At 43.9% G+C, this 26,744-nt stretch overlaps 1 protein-coding gene across 1 annotated transcript in view; it reads right to left on the bottom strand.

Moving 5' to 3' along the window:
* The window catches only part of Myo1e (myosin IE), a 191,658-nt gene that overhangs the window by 20,840 nt on the left and 144,074 nt on the right, over positions 1 to 26,744 (bottom strand). The window contains exons 17-22 of the mRNA XM_028771305.1: positions 23,749 to 23,855; positions 16,439 to 16,537; positions 13,251 to 13,395; positions 8,323 to 8,437; positions 7,182 to 7,351; positions 5,526 to 5,671 (exon numbers count right to left, since the gene is read on the bottom strand). Coding sequence (XP_028627138.1) covers positions 5,526 to 5,671; positions 7,182 to 7,351; positions 8,323 to 8,437; positions 13,251 to 13,395; positions 16,439 to 16,537; positions 23,749 to 23,855 — 782 coding nt within the window. The remainder of the gene's footprint in view (positions 1 to 5,525; positions 5,672 to 7,181; positions 7,352 to 8,322; positions 8,438 to 13,250; positions 13,396 to 16,438; positions 16,538 to 23,748; positions 23,856 to 26,744) is intronic.

Below are 26,744 nucleotides of genomic sequence, written 5' to 3'. Positions count from 1 at the left end.
AAGGCCTAAAGAGATGGTTCAGAGGTTATGAGCACTGGCCTCTCTCCCAGAAGACCTTGGTTGGATTCCTACCACCCACCCAGATGGTTGCTTACAATTATCTGTAATGTCAGACTCAGGGGATCTGATACCCTCTTCTAACCACTGTAGGTATTACACATGTGTAATGTGGTACACAGACATACATGCAGGCAACTACTCATGCATAACAAATAAAAACAAAGAGAAAAATAAAAAATACATTTAAAAATTTCCTTCTGCTTTTAAAACCTTAGATTAATAAATATTTATTTTTTGGGGATTATAATTACAATGAGCCTCATGATGACCTCTTGATGTCTAGGAAGAACTGTACTGGGGGCAGAAATTCTGAGAAGGAAAAGTACTGTATTCTTAAAGGAATAATTATTCCACCTTCCTCTTTTACATGGCTTAAGGGGAGCTCACCTTCCTAGGGCGGTCTCTTGGTCAGGTGTTTGACCTACCCAACTGGAATGTTAGGTCTCCACCCAGGCAAGAGGTTCTATTCCCTTGACCAGTTTTGCCTTAATGGGCCTTTAGTGTTAGTCCAGGTCTGACATATCTGGACAAGCCTGCTTGCCTGGTGGTACTTTATGGAAGACTATTACTCAAAAGGATAGAGTAACACCGCGAGGGGTTTAATGTGCTTAGATTTTGAGTGTCATTATCTATTTAATTCATATATATATGTGTGTGTATATACACATATATGTACATATATACGTGTGTGTGTGTGTGTGTGCGTGTGCTTGCAAGCAGACTCAAAACTCATGCCAATTAGCAGCACGAATCTGAACATGAGGTGCATTTGGACACTTCAGCTATGAACCCTTAAGTTTAAAAGCTCTTCTCTTAAGTCAGTCAAACTTCCTCGACTAAGCCCAGGCTTCTGGGATTAGAAATAAAGTCTTTAGGTCTATTTACTCTTTAAAAACAAAATCAGACTTGTTTTTGGATTCACCCCTGTCTTTTTTTTTTTTACACACACGATGCAATTCCCTACAGCAGCTGCCTGTGTAGTGTCATCTGAAAGGTCTTCTGCCTGAGTTGGCTCTGAGTTCCTCCCCACTGTGGCTTATTGTATTGCTGACAACACTTGACAGTTCTTTTCCACTCTTTTAACCAACAGGTCATCTTTTCAAAAGTGTCTGCTACAACATAGACTAAAGCCCCAAAGGAAGTTTTAAGCTCAAAAGGTCATTTCCAAACACAGTGTGTCTTTTTGTTTGTTTGTTTTTCGAGACAGGGTTTCTCTGTATAGCCCTGGATGACCTGGAACTCACTCTGTAGACCAGGCTGGCCTTGAACTCAGAAATCCACCTGCCTCTGCCTCCCAAGTGCTGGGATTAAAGGTGTGCGCCACCACTGCCTGGCCAGTGTGTCTTTATTTAAGTCTCTTTAACCATTTTTCCTGACCATGAAATAAATGATCCTTTAAAAAAATAAAGAGGAAGATAAAGAGGCAGATGAAATTTTTAAAAAGCTTTTCCAGAATTCTGTCCCCCAGAGACACTAGAGCAGTGACCTGTGTGGGTGGTGACCATCAGAAAATACGAATATTTACATTCTGATTCATAACAGTAGCAAATTTACAGTTATGAAGTAGGAATGAAAATAATGTGATGGTTGGGGGTCACCACAACATGAAGAGCTGTGTGAAAGGGTCGCAGCATCAGGAAGGTTGGGAACTGCTAGTCTAAAGGCATCAGATTCAGAACCTCCCTTCCCTGTGTATGTTGGGCCTACTTCAGGATCCCGCCGACTGTCAGGTAAGAGGTCCATGTCCTTTCTCTCCATTCTCCTGGAAGCTGTGCCTACAGGTCACAAGTGCACTTGGTGTCTGTTTCCCATTCTATAGGTGGACGGAGTCTGAGAGGCAGGAATTAGATCTCATTCATTTTGAATCACAGGCAGCAAGTTCGGATTACCATTCCAGGTCAGTAAAGCGCGTAGTGAGAGGGGCTCTGTGTATGTGGACACATGCTCATTCACATAAACATATGCACATACACACACTCATATACACATAATACACACGTACATACACATACTCACACACAATCACATACATACATTCACACACAGTAACATATGTATACACACATACATACAAACTTATACACCATACACACACATATGCACATGCTCATTCACATAAACATATGCACTCATATACATTCACACACAAACCACATACACACACTCTCATATACATATAACCACACACAACTGCATACATACATTCACACACAATCACATATTTATATGTGTACACTCACATATACACATACATTCACATACATACTCACATACATACGTGCACTCATACACACACACACACACACTCATACACACACACACACACACACACACACACACACACACACACACACACGCCAGAAACTCTTATCCAGTGCCATTCTTAATCACGTTCTACCTTACTTCGCTGAGTTAAGATCGCTCACTGAATCTGGACCTCAGCCCCAGGGATCCTCCTGTCTCTGCCTCCTTAATGCTGGGATTCCAGGAGCATGCCACTGTGCTTAGCTTTTCTGTGGGTGCTGGGGAATCAAACTCGGGTCCTCTTGCTTGACCAACAGTCACATTGCCAACTGAGCCCAATTGAGTCAGTCCCCTGTAGCCTCGGCTGGCTCCAGACTCATGTGACTGAGGAAGCTGCTGGTGCTTGCTGCCAAGTCTGATGATCTGAGCTGGATCTCTGGCACCCACCCAATAGGAGAGAAGACTTGTATTTATCCATTCTACAGACCCTTCTTCTACACACACACTAGGTGATTTTAAAGCAAAGACTGTATGTTTCTTCTCAGCCTTTTGGATAAGAGCAAGAGTATTGCAAAATATAAATATTATATAATTGTATGCTTAATATTTCAGTATGTGCCATTAAAAGATACAGTTTCTTTATATATAAAAGTAACCACGAGACCATTATCATACCTAAAGAAATGAGCATTAAACCTTCCATATCAAATATTTACTAGTGAACACGTTTCCCAGACTGCTTCTTAATTGCTTTTGAATGGTTGGATTGTCTGAAGAGAGGGCTGGGAGCCACTTCATACTGTCACTTAGGTCATAAGAGTTACTAGTGGGCTCAGAGACCAAGCTTGTGGGATACTTGATAGTTTCAACCAGAGAAACATATCAGATGATTGTTAGTTCCACCAAAAGCCAACTAGTAAGTCTCATAAATTCTTAAAAACACACAGATGTTGCAATATTTTTTCCTGAAGTGCAAGACAGCTACTCCCTGCTTTCTTTACACCCACATCGAAGTGTTTTGAGATAGGTCTCCACAACCACACCTACACCAGCACTCAGGAATATGCTACCATGATTGATTTCAGTGTTAGGCTCAATCCTGCATAGCCCACCATCCTCCTGGTTGCTTAACTAACATGGTTGTGAATTGCTGGCATAACCTAGTGTGGGAGGCCTGGTAGCCGTGGTGTGCAGACATGACTAAACGTTAGAGGTTTCTCCCTTAGAGTGAGAAAAGCCCATAGGCTAGGAAGCTCTACAAAGGAAAGGCCATAAGGAAATGGTTTGCAGACCATGCATGCTGTGGAGGGGATGGAGAGCAAACTGGTTTTACTAGGTTTACTGGTTTTATCCCATAGAAGGAAGAATTGGAGAATAAACAATAACACGGGATAAACCTTAAAGATGCAGTAACTGGACAGAAGGTGCTTGGCTAGAGGGTGGCCAGCTTCATGAGGGTCTTATCAAATGATGAAGTCTGATGGACCAAAGACAGGCCTGGGCAATAAGGGCAGAAAAACCAGGCGTCAGGCTTCCGTAACAACAGCTCCAGGCGTGACTTCCTAGCTTTTAGTCACAACAGCTATCATGCAAAGGCAGCACATTTTGGCTGACATGGTTACATCATGATCCTGCATCTTCTCAGGAGAAAGAGAGAGAGAGAGGGAGAGGGAGAAGGAGAGGGGGGAGGGAGGGGGAGGGGGGGGGGAGAGGGGGGGAGGGAGGGAGGGAGGGAGGGAGGGAGGGAGAGAGAGAGAGAGAGAGAGAGAGAGAGAGAGAGAGAGAGAGAACATCTTCTCATTGGGTTCATCAGAACACCAATGGTGGCCAGGAAGGATGTGGCCAGCAGGGTGTAACACAGCCAGTGAACCAAAGCACAGAGATGATCCAGACAGCAGCCAGAGCCTGCCCCGCAGACCCCTGGCTCTTCCTGAGGTACTGTTGAGGAAGAGCACGGGTATATTTCTTGGCTTAGAATTTTTCCACATCCTGAGTTAGTGTTTTAAACATTTAATTTCCCTGTCCTGCCTAGCCAGGAAAATTGGGAATAGATAGAAGGAGAAGCCACAGAGACACAAGGAAGGATGGACACGCTACAAATGTGTTTTGGATTATTCTTCTGCAGACATAATTTCTAGCCTGGTAGATCAGGGACCTGAGCATGTACAGACCCTGCTTTCTGAGTAGGGAGGCTGTGGACAGAGCCCTGAACTGTGGGTCCATTTCAGTGAGAGCAATTATCCTGATTTGTCACATAGATGAGCTATATTACTGAAATGTTGTAAGGACACTGCCAGGAGTGTTACTTGATTGGTGGAATTGTCTCGGAACCTTACTCCTATCCCGTTAAGACCCACTGAGACTACAATGTTCAAATCTTTGGTAGATATCATATACATTTTACTTTTAAAAGTTTATAAATGCCAGGCGGTGGTGGCACACACCTTTAATCCCAGCACTTGGGAGGCAGAGGCAGGTGGATTTCTGAGTTCCAGGCCAGCCTGGTCTACAGAGTGAGTTCCAGGACAGCCAGGGCTACACAGAGAAACCCTGTCTCAAAAAAAAAAAAAAAAAGTTTATAAATGGGGCATGGCGGTGCATACTTGTGATCCCAGTACTAGGGAGGGAGAGGCAGGTGGATATCTGCAAGTTCAAGAGCATCCTGGTCTACATAGTGAGTGCCAGGCTAGCCAGGGCTTCAGAACAAGATTCTCAAAAAAAAAAAAAAAAAAAGAGAAGTGTATATGTGTATGTGTGTGTGTGTGAGAGAAAGAGAGAGAGAGAGACAGACAGAGACAGAGACAGAGACAGAGAGTCTCAGGTTATCAGGCTAGGCAGCAAGGATCTTTATTCACTGAACCATCTCTTCCAGCCCTTCTTTGATATATTTCTTTCATTGATTGATTGATTCATAGACAGAGTCTCATGTATCCCAGGAGGGATAGCTTTTCAGCCCAAGATGACCTTGAACTTCAGATCATCTTGTCTTCACCTCTCAAGTGTTGGGACAGTACTGTTAATGCAGGGCAGAGAACAGGATCCAGGGAGGACTGCCTGCGTGCTAGCCAAGCACGATACCAACTGAGCTACATCCTGGCCCTGGGTCTTCTTTGAGGAGAATTCTGTTCTCTTCATTATGAGCCTGGTGGTCAGTTGGCACAGTAGGTGGTGTGTGATGTGGAGAAGAGCCATGCAAGCAGCCTCAGCCATTCCCCGCTCACCTGAGGGACACGGATAGGATCCTTTCCACCTCAATCCTCCGCTTCAAGACTTCCTTCACAAGACCTTTGTCCGGGCCTTGCTTCACCTTCTCCCTTCCAATTAAGTACAAGCACTTTGGGGTTAGCAGCAGGTCTCGCTTGACACCCTGTGAGGAGAGGGACTTTCAGAAGGTAGCCAAACATGGTCAGAGGGACAACTGTGACAATACACCACTGATGTTGTCCTGGGTGTCAAATGGCTACTGTTGACTACAGACTCAGGCCCCTTGACAGAGAAGAGGCTGACAAGCATGGGCATAATGATACATGACTTATTTTTAACTTATAAGATGGCATTTGCATGTAGTTCTATAATAAGGTATCAGGACACCAAGTGTAAAGGGACAGTCTTGGGGAAGCCTTCAAACATGGTGACTTTACAAAGGATTGTTACATCCTGGTTATCAAATAGGCCAACCTCCAGTGTCTGTAGACACTTCCCTGGGAATCCACACATTATATAAAAAAAATTGATCTATTTTCATTTTACAGATAGTCATTGTGGTGGTGTGAATAGGAGTGGCACCCACAGATTCGTGTGTTGGAATGCTTGGCCCAGGGAGTGACACTATAATGAGGTGTGGCCTTGTTGGAGAAAGTGTGTCACTGTGGGGGCGGGCTTTGAGGTCTTCCATGTTCAAGCTACATTCAGTGACATAGTCTCCTTCTGTTGCCTTCAGATCAAGATCCAGCACCATGTCTGCCTGCACACTGCCATGCTTCCCACCGTGATGATCATGGACTGAACCTCTGAAACTGTAAGCCGGCCCCAGTGAAATGTTTTCCGGTATAAGAGATGCCTTGGTCATGATGTCTCTTTTATAACAATAACACCCTAACTAAGACAGTCATTAATAAACAAATAATATGCTTTAGAATATATGGCTGACTACCTTATTACAGAACAGTGTAGGAACCTGAAAGCATGCCCCATAGCCAGCCCATTCTCAGGGTGCAAGGAATGACCTCCTTTTAGCAAAACAATATCTTTCTTATTAAGTCAGTACTGTTATTTACTCCATTATTTTTTCTAACTAATATAAGAAGTTGCTTTTTAAAAAGTCAGCTGCGGGCGTGCCTCAAGTGGTCGAGTGCCTGCTTAACAAGTACAAAGCCCTGGGTTTAACCCCCTGCACTACATAAACTGAGCATGGTGCTGTACACTTGTAACCTCAGCACTCCAGAGGTAAGGCAAGAGGATCAGAAGTTCAAGGTCTTGTCTGGCTACATATGGAATTTGAGGCCACTCAAATACATGAAATTTTGTGTCAGAACAAAAATGAAATGTAAAGATTCTACTAAATAGAATACTATACAGGTATATAAAGTGATTCATATTAAGATATTAGTATGGCAAGTTCTTCCTAGCACAAACAAACAGGACATTAAAGAACATTTAATGCATTCCTTATTTTCCAATACTAAACATGCAAATATGTCTGCATAAAAAGATTCTGAAGGACACACACAAATAGTGAGCTTGATTACTGTTGGTGCTATTTTTTTTTAACTTATCTGGCTTTTTACAATTTTTCATCAACCTGCAAAGTCACAAGCTATTGTTCTTGTAAATAAGAACTCGGTTGTGACTCTTAAGAGGTGGGTGACTGAGCGTACCTTGAACCTCCTGTCATACTTGGTGACTGTGTCAGCAAAGTCAATCTTTTCCCTCTTGCCTACAAACTGCTGCAATTCTGGGCGCTCCTCCATCCCGATGTAGTCCCCAATGAAGTTTCGGTTGATGCTGTTTCTCCTCCTCTCCTTCTTGTTCAACAACAGGTCTGAGGCTACGATGCCCAGGAGAGCACAGAAAGAAGATGGATCAATGAGGCAGGAAGAAGGGGAGGATACTCAGAGTGAAGTACACAAAGTTTCTACATGATGCGAGATTAGGTACCTCATGCTGTAGGTAGCGTAAGAAACAGTTTGTAATCTTATTTAAGATCAAGCTACTTTATTTTTTGAGAGTGTACTGACTGGTTTTGTGTGTCAACTTGACACAAGCTGGAGTTATCACAGAGAAAGGAGTCTCCCTTCAGGAAATGCCTCCATGAGATCCAGCTGCAAGGCATTTTCTCAATTAGTGATCAAGGGGGGAGGGCCCATTGTGGGTGGTGCCATCCCTGGGCTCGTGGTCCTGGGTTCTATAAGAAAGCAAGTTGAGCAAGCCAGGGGAAGCAAGCCAGTAAGAAACATCCCTCCATGGCCTCTGCATCAGCTCCTGCTTCCTGACCTGCTTGAGTTCCAGTCCTGACTTCCTTTGGTGATGAACAGCAATGTGGAAGTGTAAGCTGAATAAACCCTTTCCTCCCTAACTTGCTTCTTGGTCACGATGTTTTGTTCAGGAATAGAAGCTCTGACTAAGATAGAGAGGGTCTCACTATGTTGACCAGGCTGGCCTCAGACTCGGAGATCTATCTTCTTCTGCTTCCTGAGTGTTGGGATGAGGTGTGTACCAGCACTTTGGGTCCTCACATTGATTATCAAGCTTTGTTCACTGGGAGTTAGGGAGAAGGGTCTCCAGGTAAAGACGCTGCTACAAAGCCTGATGATCCACAGGGTGGAAGGAAGATCTGACTCTTCAAGTTGTCCTCTGATTTCTGCTGTGAGCTGAGGCACACATGAGAACATGCATGCATGCATGCACACAGCGCACGCGCACACACACACACACACAAACACACACACACGTGCGCATGTGTGCACATGATAAAGTTTTTACAAATGTTAAGTGGATGAAATAAAATGATGAAAATACCTTCTTCTCTCATTTGAACATATTTCTTGCGGGCTACAAACTTCCTCCATGTTTTCTGTATCACGCGTGCATACCCATCGTACTTCCTCTCTCTCATCTCTTCTAGAAGAAACAGCTGTGATAGCAGAGAGAACACGTATGAGCCAATCCATGTGACCTGTGTGTGTCTGTATATCATGTACATCCAGCACCTTTGGAGGCCAGAACAGGGCACTGGAGCCTCCAGAAGTAGAATTAAGGATAGCTGTGAGCTTCCATGTGAGAACCCAGGTCCTCTGCAAGAACAGCAAGTGCTCCTCACTCCTGAGCCAGCTCCTCGGCCATCTGAACATCAACTTTTGTTCATCCAAGGAGGCTCAGTGCACTGAAAAACTACATAAGAAGCCGCTCCTATTATGAACTAAAATGACTGCTGTGGGATGTTGTTTATGAGCACTACCTGCATTTTATTTAAGTTTCTTCCCTTCATGGGAAGGAAAATGGCTGAGTCTAAACATGCTGACGTGGTCTCCACCTTCCCTTGCTCACAGTCTCTGACTTACTCCTCTTCCTTGGTCTAAGGAGGAAGCAGGTAGCCAGATCAAATGATCGGATGTAGCTTGCTATGAACAGCCTCAGAATAGAACTTTCCAGTTTCTGCCAGAACTGAGCTTGAGCTGCTGTAGGAAGAGGGTGGCCCTACTTTTGGTGGCATGGAAGTCCAGACTTCCTGCCTCATGCAGTCTCTAAGGATGGGCTAGGGTGCAGGGCGGCTGCAACCAGATTGGAGCAGTTAGTATTGGACTCTCCAGAGAGCTGGCACAGCAAATGCCCAAATCAGACTCTGGAGAGCCAGGTCATGCAGACAGCTCATGATGATCGTCTCGTCAGCTGTGCTTTGGAACAGTGTGCCGGGCATCCACTATAGTCAGGAACTTTTCAGACTGTCCTTCAACTCCTCAGCACACACCTGTCCACTTCAGGATGAGAAGGATGGGCCTAGATGGGGCAGGGCTGAACAGAGGACCTAAGTTTTCTAGGCAGTGACCGGCCCCTTTTCACCAGAACAAAGCTGTCTCTAGATCTGCACTTCATCGGCTTGTAAAACTTCGGAAACTCTTCATCCACTTCCAATGCAATGGTTTATGTAGCCATTGAAGGTGGGGAAAAAAAACAGACCAATTGTAAGCTCTACAGATAATATATAGTCATTGTGAAAGTGTTTCGGGAAGGGGCCAGAGAGAAGGCTAGGCAGTTGAGTGGTTATGGCTCTTGCAGAGGGTCTGACTTTGGTGTTCAGCTCCCATGTGAGGAAGCTCACAACTTCATGGCTCCAAGGACTCTGACATCCTGTTCTGGATTTTGCAAGCACTTGCACTCAGCTGCACATATACCCACACTGAGGTGCATACACACATTTAAAAAAATTAACACAAATCTTTAAAAATTTATAGAAGTAAGCAAGGGAACTTGGTTTGCAGGAAGCTGAGGCTGTTATCTGTGTTCATTTGAACATTTACTTATATAAGAGCCACATTCTTACCATTCAGTGTCTCCCAGTCACAGCTCTGCCTAAAAACATCCAGAACAGCAAATACTAGTAAGGGGGAACACTGAACCCTACAGCATTCAGTGTAGGCCCAGCTGGAGTAAAGAACATATTTCCAGTCCTAAAATGGGGCTCACAGTTTATCAATTGTACAGATGCTTAAAATCTGAGCTCCATGGTTACCCTTGGGACAGTGCTCATTGATATTCCCCATCTTGGTTTTTCCTGTTTCTGACTGAGGCTGGTTTCCCATTTTTTTCAGAGCTAATCTGGCGGGATGTACATAATACCTCGGTGATCAGAAAGAAAGGATGTGATACCAACAGCTCCCAACAGCCAAGAGATTGTTTCAAAGTTTAGATGGCTTTTTTTTCCTCTGGTTTTTGTTTTCCTTCCCTTAAAAGCCCAGGGGGTTAGACATCATTGAGGTTTGAGAATAAAGAGCAGGAGAAAAACCAAACACATGGTCGCATAGAACAAAGCATAAATTCTTTGGTGTCTGATGTCTTAAGCCAGTTTTTGAAGAAAAGAGATTATTTGATGTGTATTGGGCAAGCATGTAAGATATGGGGCAAAAATCACAAAATGGCCTTGTTGTTTTGAAGACTTATTTTTATTTATGTGTATGTGTCAGTGTGTGTACCCCTGGAGGACCAAAGAGGACATCAGATCTTCTGAACTTGGAGGTGGTTGTGAGTTCCTGATGGAGGTGCTGGGAACTGAACTTGGTCCCTGGAAGAGCAAGAAGCTCTTGTAACCACTGAGCATCTCTACAGCTACATAAGGCAGGCTTTACATAACACTCTGGAGACAGTGCTTTCAAGTCAAGGATGGATGTGGGCAGAAGAGGCAGGTGGGGAGAAGGTGTGCATGTGTGTGCAAGTTCAGAGATGGAGAAAAGGGAAGCAAGAGATGGCCAACAGCTGCTGGGAGAAAGGCAAGCTAAAGAAAGACCAAAATAAACATAGGTTTCTGATATAAATGCCAAAGCTCAATTAAATCAGAATTTAAAAACAATCAGAGAAAACTATTGAGGCTGTTTTAATTATACATGAAGATTTTCTAAATCAGAAAGTGATCCTTATGAGATGTCAGAGCTCCGTGTTGTCCTGACTAATCACTCCAGTCCGTTTTAGATAGAACAGGAGCTAGCTGTTCTGTGGGTTGCCTAATGGTGTATGACACAACATTTTCATTTTATATTTGGAAATGAAATTGCTGTGAGACTAGGAATAACTCAGTGTGAAGCAGTGCTACCACGACCTTATAGACGGGTCTACTGGCAGCTGCCATGTAATTCTTTAATAATTTCCACGGCTTGCCTTGCCGTTCAGCTTCTGCCTTCAACACTTCTGAGTCTCGGGCTCTTCCTGCAGGTGGAACAGGAATCAGGAAGAGGAGACTGCTATGAGATTTACCTGCTTGACTTCCTGACTTTCTGCCTGACTTCCTGCCTGACTTCCTTCCTTCTTCCCTTCCTTCCTTCCTGGCCTCAAACTCACAGAGCTCTACCTGCCTCTGCCTCTTGAGTGCTGAGACTAAAAGCCTGTGCACCACTGCCCAGCAAGAATTTGCTTATTTCTTGCAACACTATTCATACCAATGCTATTTCTTTTGGGCTGATGAGTAAAATTTCCAACTTCACTATCATTTCTTTTTTCAAAACACAAGAACACTAACAACACAGAAAAAAAAATATCAACAGGGTCTCATGTAGCCCAAGCTGGCCTCAAGTTCACTATATAAGTGAGGCTGACCTTGAAGATCTGATCTTCCTGCCTTTACCACTCAACTATTAGGATTACAGGCTTGTACGACATGCTCATCCTGTGTGGTGCTGTGGATGTACTCAGGGCTTGTACAGGCTAAATCTGTACTCCGTCACCTGAGCTATGTCCCTTTCACCACTAATCCTGGAAATGGACCTTAGTAGTGGTTACAGGAATCTCAAGAAATGATGACGCCTATGAGGGCTAGTTCTGTCAGCAGGTCACAGTCTAGAATCACCTGGAAAGCAAGACTTAAATGTGGGATTGTCTAGACAAGGTTGTCCTATGAGCATATCTGGGGCAAGTGTACCTTGATTACACTAACTGAAGTGGGAAGATCTGCCTACTCCCTGGAAGGAGATCGTGGACTGTGAAGAGTAGAAATAGTAGGCATACCACAGGCATGCATGCATTAATTCATTGCCGTCTGCTATTGACTGTGGATATGGTGTGACTAGCAGCTGCTTTCAGTTCCTGCTCCCTTGACTTTCTAGCAATGATGGACTGGGAACTCAATGAAGTCTTTCTTCCTGAAGCTGCTTTCGTTAGGGTATTTTATCACAGCAACAGGAAAGAAAACTAAGGTGATGTCAAACTTCAGTTCTAATAATTTTTCCAACTTAAAAAGCAATGTCCTACATTGCAACTCTACAGCCCCAGAGCTAAGGGGGCAGAGTCACTCAGGGCTTTGTTGGGCTTCCCCTCAGATGAAGACACTCCCTAGGATCCCACAGCCACGACTCCCCTGTAGACCTCCAGTAAGTTCACAAAGTGCAAATGTGCACGCATAGCTGTCTCCAAGGTATCTGGGTCTCAAAGTATAGACATTTCTCTTGTTTCATTGTCCCCTAAGAGTTCTCCCCAGCTCCTCCTGGTCTTCCAGCTTCTATCCTGGAATTCCCCGTGTATAACTGGCCTGTTTGGTGTAATCTAGTTGAGGACACAGTAGCCTGAGCTCTTCTTACAGCACAAACAAGTCCCTTTGAAGCTTACACTATTCCTGAGATGAGCATTAACCTCATTGACTCGATGGGATTTGTAGTAGCCATGGAAACAAATATCTGGGCATGTCTAAGTGGAATTATGTAGGTTAATAGACATGGGAAGACCCACTCTACATGTGAGTGACACCATTTCATGAATTCAAGTGTCAGATGACATAAAAAAGAAAAAGAAAGATAAGTTCCAGCATACACGGCTCCCAGCCTTTTTGACTGGATCCTGTGTGCCTCAAGCTCCTTCCACAGTGGACCATATCCCCTGGATCTTGGAGCCAAACTAACAGGTTCCTGCTTTAGGGTGCTTACCAGGTATTTTGTTGTTAATACAGTACCTTTGGGCAGCTTCTGTCAGATGCTACATAAAAGCATCTTAACCAGTCTGGGCCTCTGCCCTTGTAGAGGGGGAAAGAGAACAGGAAGCCATTCTATAGGGTAATATTTTATCAAATAACTGAATGCCATGAGACAATCGAGTCAGGTTGGTGGAGAAGGCGAGATATGGAGGGGACAGGCTTCCTTCCCCCAAAAGCCCATGAAAAGCATGAGGCAGAGGAGTACCAACATTGGGCTGTGTAGCACTGCAGCTGGCAAAGGCACGATGGGAGAAAAGGCACCGCAGCTGGTACTCACAGACTCTGGGGCTTTAATGAACACTTTACTCCTTCCGAGCTGGAACTGGTCGTTGTCCATGTTGACAGACTGCAGCAGATGGAGGACACCTTGTTTCTCATCTCCTCTCCACACAGGCCAGGTAGCTTTGGTCAGAATGGCATACCTGTGAGGGAGAGAGGTCTTGCTTATGGTGGATCCTGGGCACTTGGTGGAGCAAGAGGGGTTTTGGAGGTGAATGCAACACTGTGTACCCAGGTCCCCTCAACTTTACTCAGTGACAGGTGATGGATCTCCATGACTAGAAAGGTCTTCCACTTCTGGGCTAACTGTTACAGTATGTCTGCACCTCCTTATCCTTGTGTTTCTGTGTTCATGCCCCGGGGAAAAACCACTTTCCTTTTCTCTTGGTATCTAAAGGTTCCCATGACATTCTTCAGACAATGAAAAATGTTATTATTTTTCTTCTTAAATCTACTCTGTTCAGCTTTCAACACATGTAACAGCACAAAAAGTTTTACAAAGCTGGGCTATGGAGATGGCTCGGTTGGTACAATGCTTGTCATGTGAATCTATGAAAAAGCCAGGCGTGGTGGGCACACTTGTGATCCTAACGTGGGAAAGAGGAGACAGGAGGGTCCTAGGAGTTACTGGCATACTTGGTCAGCGGTAGGCCAACCAGAAATCCCGTTTTATAAAACTGTGGTGGAGAGGGTGGATGGAGAGATGGCTCAGCAGTTCTAATCCCCAGCACCCAAGTCAGAAGCTTCCCTGCATCTGTGTCAGAGCCCCGGAGCTGAATCTACAAGTGTTCGTGAGCTGGGTACTCGGATCTGAACTCTGGTAGGACAGAGGGTATTTTTAACCTCTGAGCCTCAGCCTACAGAAATTTTCATCCTTCTCTCCCCCATCTCTACCTCTCTTCCCCTTCTCCTCCTCTTCTTCTTCCTCCTCCTTCTCCTTTTTTAAAGTTTTATTTATTTTCTGTGTATACAGTGTTCGGCCTACAGGAATGTCTTCATACCAGAAGATGGCACCAGATCTCATTATAGAATGTTATAAGCCATCATATGGTTGTTGGGAATTGAACTCAGGACCTCTGGAATAAATAGTCAATACTCTTAACCTCCGAGCCATCCCTCCAGTCCCCAACATTTTATTTCCTTTAAATTTTATTTTAATTTTTTTGTGGTACTAGGGACTGAATCTAGGACTGTGCAAGCCAGCCAAGAGCTGTACTGCTTGCTCCATGCCCAGTCTTGGTTTTGTTTTTATTTTTCTTTCCTTTTCTTTTTTATAATTATACTTTTAAAAAAGTTTTATTAATATTTTTTAACATATTTTTTAAAAATATGCATGAATAATTTTCTTGCATATATGTGTATATATTCCATATGTGCCTGGTATCCTAGGAGGTCAGAAAAGAGCATTTGGGTCCCTAGGACAGGAGTTAACTATAAGATGTTACTATAAGATGTCCCATTAGGTGATGGGACCTGAACTTGGTCCTCTGTAAGAGCAGCAAGTGTTGTTCTTAACTGCTGAGCCGTTTCTCCAGCCCTTACCAAGCCTGGTTTTATGCAATGGTGGAAACTTAACCTAGGGCTCCCTCCAAGCAAGGCAAACCCTCTACCAACTGAGTTGGTATTCCCAATATCCTATTTCTTTAGGGAAATTAAACATATAGAACAATTCTTCAGAAGGATCAAGGAATAACTTCATATTTTAAGAACACTAAAATTATCATTTTGAAAACATGTAACACAGAATGACACCACTAAAACATAATCTTGTCAAACATACTTTCAGGGGTATATACAAATCAGTTTAAACATGAGTCAAGCATAATAACCCGTGCTTTTAATCCCAACACTCTGAGAGGAAGAGGCAGGCATAGGAGGATCTTTGTGAGTTCAAGGCCAGCTTGGTTGACATAGCAAGGTCCAGGATAACATGGACTACATAGAGATACTCTAAACATGGATTCAACAAAGTGTTTGAAATTAAATGCCCTAGATTGTGTTTTAGGTAGGCTAAATATTTTCTTTTTTTTTCTTTTTTTTCTTTTTTTTTTTTTGGTTTTTCGAGACAGGGTTTCTCTGTGTAGCCCTGGCTGTCCTGGAACTCACTCAGTAGACCAGGCTGGCCTCGAACTCAGAAATCCGCCTGCCTCTGCCTCCCAAGTGCTGGGATTAAAGGCATACGCCACCACCGCCCGGCCCTTGCTAAATATTTTCTTGCAATTGTTTTCAGACTATTGATCCATCTGGTCAGGTCCAGCCCCACCCCTTCCATGTCGTGACATAAATCCTTGAACCTGGTAGTTCAGTCCACAGATGGTTTACTAACTCTGTGACGCAATATATAACATATCTTTCATAAAAGACCACCTCCCCCCCCCAAATAAGGGCAAAGAATGTGAACATTTCTCTAAAGAGGAAATACAAATGACCAATAAGCTCATGAAAAAATTTGCATATCTTTTTCCATCTGGGAAATGCAAATCAAAGCCAGTGATTTGCCACTTCACACCCACTAGGAAGGTTAGTCAGATATTAGCATATGTTGGCACAGACTGGTATAAAATGGAACCTTCAGATTCTGTGGGTGCAGATGCAACATGGTGCACCCACTTGGGAAAAGAGACTGGCAGTAACTCCAAGAGTTAAACATGGAGTTACCATATGACTCAGCGGTCCCACTTTTAGGTCTACATCCTGGAGATCTGGAACATATGTCCTCTCCAAGGCCTAGAACAGAACTGTCAGGGTAGCAATATTCATAGTGGCCCAAAAATAGAAACAACTGATATTTACCAACTGATGAATGGATAGGTAAAATATGGTATATCCATACAATAGCGTATTATTCACCAATGAAGAAGTGTGAGATGTAGAAGCATTATACCATTGATGACTCTGGAAAACACTATGATGTGAAAGCAGCTAGTCAGGAGGACATATATATGACTCAGGCAATTTACAGTGACTGGAAGCAAGTGGGTGACTGCCTGCAGAGTGACTGACTATGGGAAGCAGGACTTCTCTTCAGAGCAATAAAATACTATAAAATTAGTTGTGTAATGGATGCCTGACTCTGTGGCTACATTGAAATCTGTTTGATATGTGTTTAAATGGTTAAATAAGCTCATTTGGACAATAAAATAAAGCAAAATAAAATCCAGAGCCCAGCGTTAACTGATTGGATACCTCTGTAGAAACTTCTGGAAGACACGTCGATAAGCATAACCAGCTCTTCTCACTCGGATATTTTCTTTGAGACCCAGGTACTCCACTTGATGCTTCACTCTAAAAGATGACAGAACATGGAGGTTACTAGAAGATTCTGTCACCCTACAACCTTGACAGCTTTCTCCTCTAACTACCCTCCCTCTGCTCCCCTGCCCCACCGCAACTGCTACTACCAAGCTGCGGGGAACATTTTTACAAGACTGTAATAGTGTTCAAGCTGAACTCTTGAACTGGATGATATTAACTGAAAACTATTATGAACCACTGCAGTCATGCAGGAGGACATTGCACATCTATTTCACAGAGTTCCAGTAAAATGAAAACCCAATTCAGGCATGAAGACGGTGCCATAATCCTAGCTATGTGACAGGTGAAGGCAAGATGATCCAGCCCAGCGAACACAGAAGCTCAAGGCCATCCCAGACATTACAGTGAGATCTCATCTCAAAATAACAACCAAGGCTGGTGAGAGGGCTCAGCAGATAAACGCGGTTGCCTTCAAGCCTGATAACTTGAGCTCCATCTCTGGAACCCACACGGTAGAGAAAAAAGACTCCTAAGTTGTCCTTTGCCCTCCACCCGTGTGCCCTGGAACTCATGTGTACCTCCCTTTGAATAAACAAATAAGTGTAAACACTATAAATAATGGACAAAAATTAAAATAAAGCTCCATACACTTGACATTTGGATTACAAACAAAATTATTGGTTTTTTTTTCCCAACAAAATAAAGAACATGCTGAGTCAAGTGCTACTGGGGCTGTTTCTATCATTAAACTTTAATATCGATCCTGGACTCAATGAGACTACATTTCTAGGATTTTTCAAATGACTAAGTTAAGAATGTTCTAAAATATATATAAATCATGTCCTAACTGCATAGCTCTAGCTGGCCTTGAGCTCACACAGACCCACCTGTCTGTCTCTTTGATGCTACTAGTTTGTTTGTGTGAAGGAATAATGGAGATCTAGCATGTTTCCAAGGATCTAGCTTCAGCCAGACCACTAGCAGTGCAGAGCCAGCCCATCTCTGCATAGGGTACAGGCTGTACTGTCTGTCGTGATGGCTCATTTCTAGCCATGTATTTTCAACCTGGGCTTTCATGGGTCTTGTTGAAACCTGGCCTGCAGTACAGAGTATTCCTCTGAGCCATAAGAGTAGATAGACTCCTTCGGGATGACTCTTCTTCCTTTTTCCATTTTCGTGCGTGTGCGTGTGCGTGTGTGTGTGTGCACGCGTGTCCATGTGACTGCTCAATGTTGTCATCAGACATCATTCTCTATCTCTCTATTCAGTGAGGCAAGGCCTCTTACTCAAAGGTCCCAGAGCTTGTGGACATGCTTAGTCTCTCTAGCCAGCTTGCTCTGGGGAATCCCCGTCTCTGCCTTCCTAGGCTGCAGTTACAAGCAGGCTGCCACAGCCACATGGCATTTATTCTGGCTTTGGGGAGCTGAACTCCAGTTCTTCTGCTTATACAGCAAGTCCTTTGACCACACACCCATCTCTCCAGCTCCAGGACAAATAACTTCTACAGCATTTATATGAAAACTCTAATATTCTATGTGTACATTTCCCCTTGATTAGAAGCAGAGACACTCTTAAAACTTTATCTGGAAAAATAATTTTTCTTTCCACTTTCTCCAAATACAAACTCACTATTCCCCTTTTCGTTTTTAATAAAAAAAATATGCAGAAGTGCCCATTTATCTCTCTTTTTAAAAACATTTAATTTGTATGTATGGGCACTGTGTGTTTGCAGTACCTGAGGAAGACAGAAGAGGGTATTGGAGCTCTTGTAACTCGATGTTGGTGATTTAACCTGAGTTTTCTGCGAGAGCAGTTAAAAGCTATAACTGCTGAGCTATCTCATCTCTCCAGTGCTGAGGTGCCTACTTCTGATGTCCACTGCTTTCAATGCACTCTTCACAAACACTAGCTCCTCTCTGAGGCACAGGCAGGGAACACATCACACACTGATTTGCCACTCACAGTCCTGGCCCACAAATCATACAGGAACAAATATTCCCTCTGTGAAGATATTTCTTCACAGGCTGGTGAGAAGGCTCAGCATATAAAGGCACCTGCTACCAAACCTGATGACCTGTTCGATTTTTGAGACTCCCACAGGTTGTCTTCTGACCTTGACATTCGGGATATGGTTTGTGAGTACCCATAAGCTATACAAAGTCATGGCTCTGAGTTTATTGTTAGGGTGTTTTCTATATTTTATTTAGAAATAGCTGAGAGGAGTTAACAGACAACAGTCCAGATTGCCTTACATGGATAGTTGGTTTTCAAAACGTCAGAAGTCCGCAGAATTGACATGACAACATTTCTGCATTAAGGTTCATTTTGATTAGAACCTATCTGCTCCTGACAGCTTCCTGTCTTGGATTCTAAGAAGAAATTGAGCATCTTTGGAGTTACTCCAGTTGTAGTGAGACAGCCACTAGGCAAGAATTGCCTCTTTTCATCTCCAGACAAATTACTGTCCAGAAAAGGACACACTTGCAGAATAGTTGACTGATTATATCTGCCAAGACAGAGTAATCAGCCCTTAATAATTCTGCATCACTAGGTCTGTCAGATGATCCTGGGCCAGAAGGCTGAAGATCGGATGCTCCAATGTTTTATAGTATAGGGACTGTCCAGGTGTTCAGTGGTCTCGATAAATTGGCTAAGTTTTAGAAGCTATGCTTTGTGCTTCCCATAATTTCCATTAATTCAGTCATTCTGGATTTCTGACAAGGTTGAAGACTTATAGTCTCATAACCAATCCCAGCTATTTACTTTGAGAGAAAAGACTTGAGAGGATGGTTTTCAGCTGGCATTCATTCTAAAGCCAAGAAAAAAGCCAGGTTCAGAACTAAGTCTTTAGTTAGGAGAGATGACAGAGGTTCTGGTTAGTCAACAAAATGATGGACTGGGTATTAGGTCTATCTTGTACCTTACTGATACAAATTGGTATAGTTATGCTCTAATTGTATTTTGAGAGAAAAGTTTTGTCTTAACAGGAAGGGTGATATGTAGGAGGAACTAAGGTGGGAGGAGAAAAGAAGAGGAGGAGGAGTAAGGAGAGGAGGAGGAACTAGGAGAGAGAGAGAGAGGGGGAGAGAGAGAGAGAGAGAGAGAGAGAGAGAGAGAGAGAGAGAGAGAGGGGGGGAGGGGAACATGGAGGCGGATGTTCACGTGTCTCTGCCAGTCAAAGATAGTTAGTATATCTAGGTTGGGTATTGTGTTACACTTCTGATTGTATGGGCATCTTGCTATTGAGTATTACCAAACTTATAAAGCCTTTGATTAACATTTAAAAAAATTAAAATTAAAATTAAAAAAAAAGAAAAAAATACTGGGATGCTGTCTTTGGATCATTATTCACCTTAGTTTTGAGGCAGGGTCTCTCACTGAATCTTGCTATTTATTGGTCCCTCTGGAACAGCTGTGAGCACACAGCATGGATGCTGGGAACTGAACTCTGGTCCTCTGGAAGAGCAGTAAGTGAGCCATCTCCCCAGCCCCCAGGAGCTGCCTCTTCAGCGCTGTCATGCTAGGGTTACAGATGAACACCCATCAGCCCAGCTTTCATGTGGATGTAGAAATCTAAAGAGCCATCTTAATGTCAGACTGTGCAAGCAGCCCTCTCTCAGGCCTGAATCAAGTCAGATTTTCCTGAATTAGCATCAAGGTTCAGGAAATTTCTTACATAGTTTTTCTGCTGTATGACAATCAGTCTAGCAAATCTTGTAAGGTGTAAAAGAACTTTGAGGCACCAAGGACCCAAGCTGCTTCTCTGGAGTATCACTATTGATAAGCATTGGATGGCTATAGTCCAGCTGTTCCCCTAAGGACACCATTCCTACCCTGTGGGAGGAGTCAGCCCATGGTTGTCTTCACTCACCCAGGCTCTCACTCACTCAAGCAGGCCATAGCCTGAGAACAGCCATTCGGAACCCAAGACCAGCCACTTCGCCAGAAGCCAAACAAAAACACATTTCAACAGGAACAGAAAAACCCCATACCTCATAAATTTCTGGAATGAGCAACCCTCTCCACCAAGAACTTCAATTGAGCGTATAATTCCCACCAGCGACTCAGCCCTCCAAACTCACAAGGGAGTGAAGCCATCTGTGATTAAAGCTATGGGAGAGCTGTCCCGCTGGAAATGTAAACCAGCTTTCATCAGCTCTCACCCTGAGCCTTCTTAAACCATGACATGTGGACGCTTACTGTGTTCCTGCTGAAATTCAACTAATGGTCATGGGAGGGGGGATAAAGAGGAGAAGGAGAGGGAGGAGAGGAAGAAAAAGAAGAAGAGGAAGAGGAGGAAGAAGAAGAGAAAGAAGAGGAAGAGGAGGCCACATCGTGAAAAGCACCACTGTGAAATCCTATAAAGATCATAGTAACATATTTTTATTTTCTAGTATTTCAGTGAATCGTGTTGAAAAGAGAGGGAGAGGGGAAGAAGAAGAGATGAGGGAGGGGTGGGGGAGCTCTCATATGTTGTACAAACCACTCTACTATTCAACCTTGGGCGTCATCCTTAGGAACACCATCCACCTCCTTTGAGACAGTGTTTCTCACCAATTATGCTAGGTGGGTTGCCCAGCAAGCCCGAGGGATCTACCTGACTCTGCCTTCCCGGCTCTGAGATCACAAGCACATGTCACTATGCTCAGAATGTTTACATAGGTAGTGGAAATAAAACTCAAGTCTTCATGTTTACAAGGCAAGCAGTTTAACAGACTGAGCCATCATGCCAGCCCAAACCAAGGAGGATTTTATGTGCAGGAATCAATGTTGGGGAAGGTCCATGTAGAAGCTACTATACAATTCCTTTACAAGAAGACCATTTAGCAAGGCTATTTATTTGAGTTTGGGGCGTGGTAGTTTAATTGTAAGACAAATAAGGTTTTATTATTCTTGATTTATTATTTTTTATTTCATGCACTTTGCGTGTGTGTGTGTGTGTGTGCACGCGCGCGTGCACGCGTGCAATGTGGGCACATGCAAGTGAGTGTGGGTGCCTAGAGAAGCCAAAGTTGTTGTATGCCTGGAGTTGGAGTTACAGGTGGTTGAACAGTGCGTGATGTAGGTGCTGGGAACCAAACCTGGGTCCTCTGCAAGCATAGTGTGTGCTCTTCACCACTGAACCATCTGGAGTCTCAGTGAAATGCTTTCATTTATTGGAAAGAGTTGGGGAAAGAAAGTGGGAGAGCTTGAAATGGAGAACGGGTGGAAGTAGGTATCCCATAAAGTACTTCTGTTGCCAACATTTTCTCTGAGGTTGCCCACGACATCACCCTTCTGCGTGCACGAGCCCATGTATTTGTACATGTGAGTGGATGGGCTGTATACACATCAGTTTGTGTTAGAGTTAGAGGAGACCATGGAAAAGAGATCTTACTGATAGACATTATATCCTAGACCCTGTGTTTAAATGTGAACAGCATGGCCCCCAAATCAGTTACATTACAGGACACAGTTCTGAATCCCAGTCTAGCTCTGGGGAACTGACACCACTATGGTACTTTTGATCTAGGGAAATGGCTAATATTATAAAGTGCTTGCCTTGTAAACATGAGAGCCACAGTTTGATCCCCAGAAGCCACGTTTAAAATAAGCTAGGCTGAGCATGGCTGGACATGCTTTTAATCCTAGTGCTCCAGAGCTTGGGAGGCAGAGGCAGGTGAATCTCTGTGAGTTTGAGGCCAGCCTGTTTACAAAGTGAGTCTAGTCCATCCAGAGCTACGCAATAAGACCCTGTATCAAAGGAAGCGAAACTAGCAGCTGCTATAGCCGTGGTGGCTCACGTGCTCCACCATGTCCGGCTTATGAAGTGCTGGGAATCAAAGCCTCGCCAGGTCTTCACACACTCTACCAACCACTCTACCCACTTAGCCACACATCAGCCCATCCCCTGTGAGGAATGAAAGCACACCCCTCAGACAGCAACATCCAACCTTCATGGGCCAGGGTGCTTCTTTCATTCCTTGCTGTCTGTCTTTCCCTATGTACAGAGGCTCAAGTATCAAATCATCCATCTGTTATTGCTCAGAATGGGGCTTGAGGGCAGCACAGGAAAGGAACTCACACCTGAATATGTCTCAGAGGATGTCCTCTGCAGGTGTCAACTGTAAGCCTGGTCTTCCCCATTGTGACCTTTGGCTTAGTCACTTGTCACCTGACAAAATTCAGTCTTCCTTTCTCCCAGATAGGAACACTGTACCCTGATAGAGTTTACACCTAGTCTGGTGATGTGGTAATGATATGGGGTACCCTCAATAGTTATTATCCCCCCAGCCCTTCTTCTGAGACACTTCTAGGGGACAGTAAGATCAGGCCTTAGAGGAATAGTCCCTGGATTTTCCAGCTGGAGACAAATATTTTTTAAAATATATTTTAATTTTTATTTTATGCGTATGACTGTTTTGCCTGCGTGTATACATGCATCACGTGCATGCCTGGTGCCTGCGGAGGTTGGAAGAGGGCATCAGAGCCCCTCTTGCAACAGATCAACAGATTATGGATGGTTGTGAGCCACCATATGGGAGCTGAGAATCAAACCTGGGTCCTTTGGAAGAACATGAAGTGCTGTAAACTAGAGTCTTCTCTCGAGATCCTGGAGGCAAATCTTACCTCCTCAGTCAACTTGTTCACAGATGCCAACTCACTCACTCTACCTTGCATGGGTCATTCCCCAAAAACTCTTGGAGGCGGGAGAGTGACACAGGCTTCCTCAGGCGCCAGGGCACCTGAGCACTCTCGGTGCATCCATCTCCTTTAGCCACATCCCTCCTTCATGCTGTCCCCTATGGGGTGCTCAGGACATCTAGCCAGCTGAGGTTCTTCAGGGGCTACATACAGTGTCTGGCAGGTCACTCTTGCCCCACTCTCCTGCCCTTCCCTTACGATCCCAGGCTAAGTATCCCACTTAGGCCACACGCTGTACATCTAAACAGAGCCTCAAACAACATTAAAACCACGGGGACTCTTCCGGAACTAAGGCTTGTTCTAACACCTGCCGCAAGACTAGCCCAGATCAACATTGTAAATTAATTCTGAACGGAATGATGCTGCTAGCAAGTTAAGGAAAGACAAGGTGAGGTGAAATATTACACAGATGATGTTAAAAAAAAATCAGAGAGACAGGAAGTATGAAGCATGCATGCCTCCTTTTGTACCATAGGTTGGTTCACCTGAGGCAGAGGAGACAGCCTGCTCAGCTACGGCATCTGGCCTCTCCCTCTGCTCTTTCCCCTGTAACTTACCTGCTCTCCTCCCAGTCTTTAGGCTTCTTGGTTTCATTTGGTTTTATGCAGCGAATGTAGTGGGGTGTACATTTCATCAGGGTGCTCACGAGGTCATTGGCTTGTTTCTGGTGGGAAGAACAAGAACAGTTAGAGATAAAGAACTCTATGGTAGATCAGCTTCCAAAGAAAACCTGCAGAACCCCAGCATGCAGCACGTGGCTAGAAACAAATGTTGATCCTCTCATGTGCCTGAGTCAGGTGCCCAGGACAGCTTTAACATTCTGTTGACTTTCATGATGCTCTTTATCACACTTAGGAGTTACAAATGTGAACACTGAACAACCATTAGGCATTTTAGTACAGTTAATAAATTAAAAGGTTGTATATCTACATCTATATATAAAACAGGAAACCTTCGCATGTGGTCATTTCATCAGGAGTAATGCATTATCAACAAATTAACTTTAATTTGTATAGACTGAGATCACTATAAACACACTTCTATTAATGTGTGTGTGTGTGTGTGTGTGTGTGTTGAGACAGGCTCTCAGGCTTCCTAAGTTTTCTTTAATGCACTACCTAGCCAAAGATGACCCTGGACTTACTGTCTTGGATTCTCCTGCCTCAGCATCCCAAGTGCTGGGATTACAGCCATGTACTACCATGCCTGGTTTTTGATAATTTTTATTCGTTTGTTTGTTTGTTTAAAATTATAAGTATGGATAAAATTTCAAATCTCTTTCCTGTTAATGTCATCTATGAAGAATCTCTTAATTAAAATGAGAAAGAGGTTGGGGAAATGGTTCTGCAGTTAAGAGAACTTGCTGCTCTTCCAGAGGACCTGAGTTTGGTTCCTAGCACTGACACAACTGCCTATAACTCTAGCTCCAAGGGATCTGTAGGCACACACACATAGCACATACACACACACACACATACACACACACATACACATAGCATACACACACACAGCACACACACACACACACATACATACACACACACACTAAATAAAATGATGTAAATTCATAGCTAAACAAAGTGAAATTCATAAAAAAAATGTAATTCAGGAATGTCTTACATGTTATTTTATCCAATACCCCCTTGCTCTGTCCCTTTACAAACCTTCAGGCTCTCTGCAGTTTCCTTGTGGGACATAACTCACATCTTCACATGACAAAGTGACTCCGTATAAAAATCACCTATCATTAACTCTGCCCTGGGTACCCGGAGCCAGACTTAACTCAAGCAGAAAAAGGCACATAAATAAAGCTGGGACTGCTTAGGATTACTTCAAATCAGGAGAACTGCCCACGTGGAAGGAACAGGAGCAGCGCTAGCATCAGCAGCCCCACCCCCACCGCACAGCTGAGCACACCCTGGGGGTCCACAATGCCCCACTTAGGCAAACCCTCCTTCTGAGCCAGTCAGCATGCAGAGAGAAAAACCTCTCAAAGAAAACAGTGGGAAGGCCTGCCAGGAAACCAGAGAGACATTCCCAGTCAGCTCTGCTGACAAAAGACAACCCGTTCTCAATTAGGGCTTTTCTGTTTTCAGGCTCTTGGGGAATCTGAAACCCCCAGGAAACTGATGGGTAAAGTCAAAGCAAGATATTCCCTAGTGAATGGAGCTCTTGTGTAAACGTGCAGAAGACAGCATTCTTTGAACTGCCTGAAATTGAGGACAGAGGTATAGAGGTTACCCCCCCATTGCAAGAACTCTGACCGCAAAGGAAATTGCCCTTCTCTTCTTTGCTGATGAAGTTACATTTGGAAACAAATCTGATGATCTTTGCTACATGTCAGGTGATGTCAGAGAGGGACTGCAGTCTCTCTGAGCAAAGCTTTACATTGTTTTTTAATTTTATTTGTATTGAGTGCTTTGCATGCATGTATGTATGTGTACTATGTGCATGCATGGTGTCCCGGGAGTCAGAAGAGGGTGTTGGGGTTCCTAGAGTTATGGATGGTTGTGAGTCACCTAACATGTAGGTATTGGGAATCAAACCTGGGTCCCCTAGCCAGTGCTCTTAACTGCTAAGCCATCTCTCCAGTCCTAACCTTTTTTTTTTTTCCTTTTGAAACAAGGTCTCTGTATGTAGTCAGGTAGCCAACTGTCTTACTGTCTTGGAACTTACCATGCTGGCCTCAAAATCACAGTGATCTACCTGTCTCTGCCTCTGAGTGCCACACCCAGCTCCCATTCTTTTTTTTTTCCAGCTCCCCATTCTTAAGTCTAAATTTCTTGTTCACTTTCTGCTTTTGATATTAATTTTTATTTACTGCTATTCAGCCCTATGCAGCTAGCAGCATAAAGAAAGCACGCAGAAGCCAGTCTGAACAACTTCATGTGTCCCTTGCCATAGTTCTTTTTATAAAATAGTCATGGGCCGCTGATGTCTCACAGTGCTCCTGAACAGTGGTGACTGTTACTACTTTAGCTTTTTCTGACGAGAATGCCAAGCCTTGCAGGAAGGAGGAGTCCTGGATGTAGGCCAACACTGTTTGTAACAAGGGAGAGGCGTGAACCAAGTCCACGCGTGTTCATCACAATGCTCCTTTGCTTTTGTACAAGTGATATTGAATTGTTTGGTGTGTTAGGAAAGGAATTAACCGGGTGAACTTGGACAAGAACGAACCACTAGGTTGTGGCATAATTACTTTGAACAAACAGGAAAACACATTAGTTGTAGTTTCCCTGAATTTCAATGGCTATGGGTCACTCTTGTCCACTGAGCAACTCTGAAGCAAACTGACTTCAGACAGATCTGACTCCAGACAAGAATGCATTAGTTAGATAGAAAGGTGCCAGCATTATTTATCAGAAGTGGGAACAAAATACAAAACAAGCCAGGCAGTGAGGAGGGGCTCAGGGTGTTGGCCGATTCCTCTAGCCTTGGCGAGGCTCCTGGCTCTGTTACGAGAAAGGTGCAGAATTCTGAGCTTCAGCTCCTCCAGCTGCAGCCTACACACAGTGGATATAACTAGGAAACCGCTCATGTCTTATTTAAAGGC

This window comes from Grammomys surdaster, unplaced genomic scaffold (assembly GCF_004785775.1).
Source record: "Grammomys surdaster isolate TR1022 unplaced genomic scaffold, NIH_TR_1.0 206, whole genome shotgun sequence".
In the NCBI taxonomy this organism is placed as follows: Eukaryota; Metazoa; Chordata; class Mammalia; order Rodentia; family Muridae; genus Grammomys; species Grammomys surdaster.
Note: the sequence above shows the minus strand (reverse complement) of the source record. Positions and strands in the feature narration are given on the sequence as shown.